This window comes from Echinops telfairi, unplaced genomic scaffold, assembly GCF_000313985.2.
Source record: "Echinops telfairi isolate 266 unplaced genomic scaffold, ASM31398v2 ScPeMD7_6;HRSCAF=24_1, whole genome shotgun sequence".
NCBI classification, from domain to species: Eukaryota; Metazoa; Chordata; class Mammalia; order Afrosoricida; family Tenrecidae; genus Echinops; species Echinops telfairi.
The window spans coordinates 19,454,670-19,464,430 of NW_022103903.1; the positions used below are offsets into that span (position 1 = coordinate 19,454,670).

General features: G+C 36.5%; 1 protein-coding gene across 1 annotated transcript; it reads left to right on the forward strand.

The window, feature by feature from the left end:
- Positions 1-8,592: 8,592 nt before the first annotated feature.
- Positions 8,593-9,537, forward strand: LOC101657523 (olfactory receptor 5K3-like). Its single transcript, XM_004706512.2, has one exon. The coding sequence runs from the start codon at positions 8,608-8,610 to the stop codon at positions 9,535-9,537; it is 930 nt and encodes a 309-aa protein (XP_004706569.1). The 5' UTR covers positions 8,593-8,607.
- Positions 9,538-9,761: the final 224 nt, after the last annotated feature.

Genomic DNA, 9,761 nt, shown 5'->3' on the forward strand with positions numbered 1-9,761 from the left:
AGGTGGGAAACACCCTCTCTCTCTGCTCACTCCCCGAGAGACACTCTACTGACAAGACACATGGCACTATGCTGATAGACCCCATGCCCTAGGAATTGGAGGAGCCACATGGAGACACCTGCCAGTGCTGAGATGCTTACAAGGCCACTGGATCCAAAATATTTTTCACCCAACACCTGTGATCTTCCTGCATTCGGTGTAATTGCATGTGTTTTATGCATCAGAAGAGGACTTAATAGATTCGTATCAGACATATGGGTTAATATCAGACTTAAGGACTTGATCTGGACTGGGCTGGGATGTTTTCTCAATGTTCAACTGGTCTTTTATATAAACCTCTTTCCTATACACATATGAATGTCTGTGAACTTGTTTCTTTAGTCTACCCTGACTAAGACACCAAGGTGTGTTGCCCTATTAAGGGTTTCACATTGGTCTCATTCACTGGCAAGTTGGATATGTTCAAGTCAAAGTGAAGCGCATGACAAAGCTGTGTGATCTGAACTCTGATCTCAGCTGGAAGATCCAAGCTGATTCCTTCTATATGGTTGTTTAATGTCATTCCTATGATACATAGTCTCAGGTTGAAAATGGCATATACCTTTTATTATACTTCATATTTACTCTAGTAGATCCATTCATGTAGATCTTCCACAGATATTTTTATATTTCTGCGTGTGTATCATTGATCAACATCAACCATTCTCTAGCCTAAAACCATATATTTGTAACTTGGCCCACTTTCTTTCTATGAAACAGAAATAAATGATTAGTTAATTACACAGTGTGAATTTCCCTTTTGTGATGCCTTTCAAAACCATTACTAGGAGGTCTGATAACTCATCAACAACCCATTTTAGTTTATACCAGCTTATTACACTGATTGTCCAAGAACCAAGCTTGGCATTTTATATTTTATCAACAGGTGAGGCCGGAATTATGAGTTGAGGGGTAGATGCAAGGGCAACAGTGATACATGACATGAATTCTGAGTCACCTGTGTGTGCAGCTTACTCTGTCTGTCCTCTGATCCTATTCCTGCCTCATTCTGGATCTACCACTTTTGTCTTATAATGGATTGGTCCTATCTCTGCGTGGGTTTATATGAAGGGACCTTGAAAAGCTCTTTCAAGAATTCCATTATATTTTAATTGCATTTAATTTTCATGAGTGTTTTGAAAGCCACTTTGAAGTTGGTTAGTTCGACCAATTCCAGTCATAAATTGGAGTTCTGCTTTTATGGTCATTCAATGTCCCAGGGTTAGGAGCTCTTTCTCTACTAAAAGTTCACAATGTGTCAGGGAGTTCTTTTTGAGTAACTTATAATAAATATCTACTGTAGGCATCAAGTTATGTTCTCAAAACCATAGGGGGGGTATTCTCCATTAGAAGCTTTGTCATTCTCCATTTGAAGCTTTCCACAAACTCCGCATTTCTTCCCCGCTCAGATACGTCTAAGATCCTATGACCCAAAGCTCAGGTCTGCTTGTGCCCTGGTTTGAATACCCTGAAGGACCTTTTCCTCTTCTGGAATCAATTTGCCGCTTGTATTATTCTCCCGTTTGAACAGCTATATCTGTATTTGGTAACCTTCAGCTGTTTAAGACATTAAGAAAGTTAGGAAATAATTTTAAGCCAGACCTCAAAGTACTGCATCAAAGATTTCAAAGATAATATGCTACATAAAACTTCACAAGGTGCCCTGGTGGCACAGTGGGTTACAAGTTGGGATGCTAATGGTAAGGTCAGTGTTTGAAACACACTAACTGCTTCCTGAGAGAAAGATGAGACACCCATAACATGTAATCGTAAAAACTCGAAGGGGTAAATTCTATTCTGTCCTATAGGGTTGTTTGTGTCAGGAGTGACTAATTGGCTGTGGGTTTGCATTTCATTTGGCTGATAACACGTACGTTTTTAAAGGAACCTAACAATTATAACTATTGTTCTAATAATAGTATTAGTAAGCAACAATTTTGTTATTAATACATAAAAACATTTTAGTATCATTCATTTTACCTAGTCTCAATCTTTTTTGCATTTCTGTTTTAATGTTTTATAACATATACATGGGGTACTTTAAAGAAACCAGATTTTTTTCAAAACGATGTATTTAATTTTTTTTACAAAACAATCTTATCATTTTCAAAGTACTCTCCATTACACTTAGTACACGTGTCAAATCTGCAATTCCATTCTTGGAAACATTTTAAAAACTCACCTTTTGGATGGCTGACAGTACCTCCCTCATTTTTTTCTTCACATCTTCTATGACATCAAATCACTGTCCTTTCATGTCCTTCTTCATTTGCAGGGGCAAAAAAAAGTCTCATGGGGTGATGTCAGGTGAGTCAGGTGCGTGCAGCAAGAGAGGCATGCTGTTTTTTGTCAGAAACTGGTGCACTGCTATGGCTGCATGATCAGGTGCATTGTTGTGGTGGCAAAACCAGTCCTCCATCTGCCACAAATCAGGCCTTAAAAAAAAATCGTTTTACTGGGAGCTCATACAATTCCTATCACAATCTACATCCATCCATCCATTGTGTCAAGCACATTTGTACATTTGTTGCAATCATTTTGAAATTATTTGTTTTCTATTTAAGCCCTTGATATCAGCTCCTCAATTACCCCTCCCTTCCTGCTCCCCCCTCCCTCATGAATCCTTGATAATTAATAAACTATTATTTTTTCCTATCTTACACTGTATGACGTCTCCCTTCACCCACTTTTCTGTTGTCCATCCCCAGGGAGAAGGTTATATGTTGATCCTTTTAATCGGTTTCCCCTTTCTACCCCACCTTCCCTCCACCCTCCCAGTATCATCACTCTCACCACTGGTCCTGAAGGAATCATCTGTCCTGGATTCCTTTTGTTTCCGGTTCCTGTTATACCAATTTAAATCCTCTGGTCTAGCCATATGTGTAAGGTGGAATTGGGATCATGATAGTGGGGGGAAGAAACAGTTAAGAACTAGAAGAAAGTTGTATGTTTCACTCTTACTAGTCTGCACCCTGACTGGCTTATGTCCTCCCCACAACCCTTTGGTAAGGGAGTGTCCGGTTGCCTACAGTTGGGCTTTGGGTCTCCACTTTGCACTCATCCTCACTTACAATGATATGATTTTTTGTTCCTTGATGCCTGATACCTGATCCCTTCAACAGCCATGGTCACAGAGGCTACTGTGCTTTTTCCATGTGGTCTTTGTTTCTTCTGAGCTACATGGCTGCTTGTTTATCTTCAAGTCTTTAAGACCCCAGACGCTATATCTTTTGATAGCTGGGCACCATCAGCTTTCTTCAAGACACTTGTTTATGCATACATTTGTCTTCAGTGATCATATCAAGAAGGTTGGCATCATGGAATGCCAGTTTAGTAGAACAAAGTGTTCTTGCATGGATTAAGTGTGAGTGGAGGTCCAATGTCCATCTACTGCCTTAACACTAAACCTATAAATATATGCACGTAGATCTATTTCCCTACCATCCTATATTAATATATTTACATATGTACATGCCTGTATTTAGACCTCTATAAATCCCCTTTGCTCATAGTTCTTTCCTCTATTTCCTTTTACTTTCCTCTTGTCCCACTATCATGCTCAGCATTCATTTGGGTTTCAGTAATTTCTCTCGGTTACATTGCCCTTGCTGAATCCCTACCAGGCCTCTCACACCATTCTTGCCACTAATTTTGGATCACTTGTTGCTCCCTTGTCCCTGGGTTGATCAACAGCACCTCCTTTCCCCTGCCTCCTCCTCTCCCATTTCTCCCAGAATCATAGGTCCCATTGTTTTCATTCATTCAGTCTATCTTATCTATTCTTATCAGTCTATCTAGACTATTCATTCAGTCTATCTTATCTAGATAGATCTGCATAGATAATAAGCTGAACCAAAAACCCCCACATGGCATAGCAAGACAAAGCAACAAACGAGAACAGAGTGATGACAACAAAAAAGAAAACCAATGATCCAGAGAAGACTAAATTAATTAAAAAATAAAAAAATTTAAAAACTTAAAAAAGAAAGAAAAACTTGTAAATAGATCAAGGTATGATTTTTTTTTATCTCTAGGCATGTCCTCCAGGCAAATCCGATGGGGTGCCACACTCTGGCCACAAAGTCTATCCTTTGCACTCCCTCGGGAACTCATGCTCTGCTCCCTCCATTTACTCTCATGACCACCTTTTGTGTTTTACCTCCAGGTCGTGGGGTCAGTCTGGGCCTATCCCGTCTCCAGTGTTGTCCCATGCAGGGCCATGAGTCAGCGAGAGATGTCATGTTTCAGAGTGGGATCAGCCATATGGTCCACTCTGCATTGGCAGGGATATCTTCCTCTAGCCCTGGTAGGCCAGGATGTGCTCCACTCTCTCTTACCCTCCATTAATTTACTCCCATGCGCTCTGATCAGAAATGTCCCTCTCCCCCAGATGCAGCTTCAGTGCTGTCCTCTAAAGTAAATTCTTCTGGGTGAAACAAATCAGTCCTTTTTTGTCTCACACTATTATGCAATCTTTTTAGAACCTCTAAATAGAAAGCTTGATTAACAGTCTGACCTGAAGGAGCAAACTCCAAATGCATTGCAAGTAACATTTTCATCTGTGTGGAAAGTTGACAGAGGTTTGTCATCAATCATCATTTCACCTTTTTTTTAAAACAAGTAAACCACTTGTACACTTGAGTTTTCCCCATAATGCTGTCCTTGTAAGCTGTGTTCAACATCACAACTGTTTCTGTGGCATTTTTCCCTAGCAGGAAACAAAATTTTACAGCGGCATGTTGTTCTCTTAAATCACCCATCACCAAAAAGGAGGTTCGAGTGAAAAACATTCACTGTGACCAGAAAGAACCTTCTCAGGTGATGCCACTTAGTGCACTAACTCAGAGAAAGTTTCTGGATGCTCACCTAGCAGAAGAAATGTGTACTATGAAAGCTCCAACCAGATGAGCTTTTTTCCATATTTTGTGTGTGTATGGGGGGCGGGGTATGTGCTCCCATAGTATTTTAGTATAGTGGAACATTGATATAAGTTGCACTTAATACATTTATTGTCAAGTGGTGTGTTAGGGTGGCAAGCAAGTGACATGTAGGTCAGAAAGAGGAAAGATCAATATGATATAAAGGACCTGAGAAAGTCCTCATGAGATGTAAGATTGAGCTCAAAACTGTGTATGAATGGAATGAAAAGTGGGAAAAGAATATGTGTTAGCTAAGGAAACTTTACAAACAAATTCATTGAACCAAAGCTGAACTGAGTGCGCAGAAAGGCAGTAAAGTAATGGGCCTGGGAAAATGCCCTGAACTGAGAGGAAGAAAGCACGCCACACAAGATGCAGGTGCAGTATGTAGCATCCGAAATACCAAAACACACAAAATGGATTTGGTTTGAAAAATAAGGCACCATTAAACATTCTTGAGCATTGGATTGTAAGGGTTTTGTTTTTTTTCATCCTTTTGGTCTTTCATTCAACAAACATTACATGAGCACTCCAAAGGGCTGGGCATGATCCAGGTGTTCAGAATATAATAATGAACAAATGAGAATCTCCACCCTTCTTAAATCTATATGTTAATGGTTGTATTAGAGTGATTCTTAAGTCAACTTAAGAGTCAGCAAAATGAACACCACAGATTTTAGTGAGGGTCATTTTCTTTAACCAAAGCGATTTACAAAGCATTTTTAATTAATGCCACATGGTTTGGTGTGCTGAAGACAATCTCCCCACAGAAATAAGTTGCTGTCAATTCAAGTAAATCCCTTAGGATTGGATGTAAAATGAAGTTTGCACTATAATTACAGTCATTGACCTATTACTAGTCACCTAGTTTGTTTGTTCTTTGGATCCCAAATGTTTTAGAGACCAAAATTTATATGCAGAATTTCTGTTAGTCTTGACACTATAAGGAAAGTAATCATCTATTAGAAACCCTTCTCAGAGAAATTTGGGTAAATATTCTAATTGATTTTTTCTTTTAATATTGATTTTATAAATATTTTAATGCTCAGATTTTATTATCTATGTTGTTTTTAGATTTCAAATTATGTTATTTTCTATCATCTGTATAAGTTGAACACTTGGAGAACTAGGATGAGAAACACTACTACAATTTCTTAATAAGATAGAATTACAAAGGAGACAGGTAAAATGATGAAATAATTCTATTAAATGATTAAGGTATATATATTAAAAGTTATTCGTAATTCAGTTGGATGATTTAATAATTTATAATTAACACTTTAAAATGTTGGTAAAATGTTCAACCAGTTTCATTTTTATGCTTCCAAAAAATTACTTTTAATATTACAGAAAAAAATAATTTATTTTATCTATAAAATGTACGTTATTATTTGTGTTGTGTTACTGCTATGAATAAAAAATTAGAGATATAACCCTTAGAAGCCAAACAAAATTTATTCTAAAAATTTCTCAAAATATTTAGTCTTTTCTCTTTTTAAAGTTTACAAAATTAAAATCTAAAGACAAACTTCCCTTACTGTATTAATCCACAAGTAATTGCGCTGTGATATAGAAAATTTCATAATTTTCAAGGAAGCAAATATAGTGGAAAATATTTCCCATCATTATTAATATAATAAATATCACTAAATTGTATACTGAACATTAAATTACAAATATTGCATTGCACATACTTTTACAAAATTTGCTTGTCAAATCAAATAATCAAAAAAACTAATTTTTAAATGAGAATGTTAACTAATTTTCTTTGTAGGCTCTTCTTCAAATTCCATAGTAATCTTGTCTGAAGATGTCAAAGACATCACTTACTTTCATTGTTGAGACACTAAAAAGAGGTTCATTTGTGTCAGGTGATCACGGTGAAGTTAAGATTTAAAGCAATTCTGCTTTTTTAGCTTAGCATTTTGTAATTTCCCACAAAGAAATCTGAGTCACCAATAATGTCAAATGCTTAGGATCTATTTTTAAAATATATGTATACACATAAGAAAGAATAAATACTAGAAATTCTTGGTTATGTTGAATATATAACACATGCTTCAGCTCAGGAAATGGAGATCAGTGTGGTCTGAGTTATTGAATTAAAAATCTATTAAATAATACCCATTATATTCATATTATACCTTAAATAAAAATAATTGAAAGACTATTTCATCAAATTCCCAAATACCTATATTTGAAAGAATTATCTTTCTAAGAGATAATAGCATGAGAATAGAGCAATGGGTAACCTTCGGACATCTAACTTCAGAAGTTGGAAAATCAAACTCACGACTGCTCATTGGGAGAAAGGTAAGGCAGTACATTGACAGCAAGTTGTATAGTCTTGAACACTCAGTGGGACAGTTCTACTCTGTCCAATAGCATAGACATGAGTCAGCTTTGACTCAAACTGAGTAAGTGCATAGAAAGGGCAGTCAGCCCTTATTAAAATGAGTGAGTGTGGCACTGCTGAGATGGGGGATAAAGAGTTGAAAGTGGGGGGATCAAAGCTAAAGGCAGAAGAGCTGGTGCTGCATATGGGACAGAAAAATGTGAATGCCATCCTAAACAATACACATGATAAACAAGAAATGCAGAGGTCTTCAGAGTAGCAAAGCTTTCCTTTCTGAAATATAAAATGATGACCACTTAACACCAACAATATAACTAGAGAGAAAATTATCTTGACTGTGTAGAATGTGGTAGAAGACTATGGAACAAACTGGAGAGGATACAAATGGATAAATGTAAAATCTTATAATATGGCCATGATTTATAGAATATTATAACCAAATCTCATTATGTTAAAACAAAAAGAGACACTTGGGTTAGAAATGCAAAGTGTTCTGATAAGGGAGAAGATAAAATAAGATATGACAATTTCTTATGATATATAATTTATAAATTGTCAAGGGTTCATGAGGGAGTGGGGAGCGGAGAGGGAGGGGAAAAATGAGCAGCTGATATCAGGTGGAGGGCAAATGTTTTGAGAATGATGATGGCAACAAATGTACAAATATGCTTGACCCAATGGATGGATGTATGGATTGTGATAAGAATTATATAAGCCCACAATAAAATGATTAAAAATAATAAAATAAGATTACAGAAAAAAATTTATTTACAACTCGTCTCTGAAAATGTGTTCTGTCATAGCATAACAGGTTAATTATAAATTTAGTACATCTACAGAATGCTTTATTAAAACATTCACTCACTGGATAGTATACAAAACAAATGTTTCCTCGGGGGAAGCAGAGATATAAAGTTGATTTTAAGTACTCATTAAAGATCATCAATACCAAAACAGACAGAGAATGACCCAAGAACAATAAATCTAGGGGTTTTGTTCCTTGTATTTGTTAACTCTTTAAATTCACAAACACAGACTTTTTCATTTCAAATATTCCCCTGGAAATATTAAAATGTTCTTGTGAATCCTGAGCTTCAGTTCTTGAGGTCATCTAAGATAATGCTTTAGGAAAACTAATTTTCCTTAGAAGTATATATGCCTGTTTTAGAGACAACAAAGAAAGTTTGAAGAAGTGGCTTTACTCCCTGTGTATGAGAAATTCAAATGAAAAATTAGACACTCTCTGAATTAAAATCCTATCTCCCTAATTTTTATTTCAACAGAGAAGAAGAAATGATCCAGGACAATAACTCCTTGACAATTAACTTTATACTCATGGGATTCATGGATCACCCAGATCTAAAGCCTCTGCTGTTCGTGGTGTTCTTTGTCATGTATCTGATCACCATGGTGGGCAATCTTGTTTTGGTGGTGTTGATCTCCATGGAGCGCCGTCTGCACACACCCATGTACATCTTTCTGGGCAACTTGGCTCTGATGGATTCTTGCTGCTCCTCTGCCATTACCCCCAAGATGTTACAGAACTTCTTTTCTGAAGACAGAATGATTTCCCTCCATGAATGCATGGTACAGTTTTATATTCTCTGCCTTGTTGAAACTGTAGACTGCTGTCTCCTGGCAGGAATGGCTTATGATCGTTATGTGGCAATATGCAGACCACTGCAGTACCACACCATGATGTCAAAGCAACTCTGCTATCAGATGACCATAGGAGCCTATATAGCTGGGAACCTGCATTCCATGGTTCAAATAGGACTTTTATTTCGGCTAACCTTCTGTGGGTCTCATCAGATCAATCACTTTTTTTGTGATGTTCTTCCATTATACAGAATCTCTTGTGTTAATCCTTATATCAATGAACTGATGATAATGGTCATTGCAGGGTCAATTCAAGTCTTAACGGTTGTCATAGTCTTGATTTCTTATATTTTCATTCTTTTCACTATTTTCCAAATGAAATCCAAGGGGGGAAGAGGCAAAACTTTATATACTTGTGCATCTCACTTCCTTTCTATCTCAATATTCTATGGTTCTCTTCTGTTCATGTATATTCGGCCCACTTCAGTCAAAGAAGGAGAAAAAGAGATACCGGTTGCTGTTTTTTATACAATAATAATTCCTTTATTAAACCCTTTTATTTATAGTCTAAGGAATAAGGAAATAATAAATGCCATGAAAAAGTTTATGAAGAGAAAACCGTAGAACATTTAAAAATAAATATCACTTATGACAAATTGATTTTATTTAAACTTTTCAAAATCAATGATTCTGAGAAATGAGATATGACCAGGTTGCATATCATATATTAAAAACTAAATTATGATTATTTTTAAGTCTAATCATGTACGAATGAGTTCAGAGAGGAGTGATTCTGCTAACCTATATTGCTAAATCTCTTATAAGTGAATTAAACTACTACTTCCAAG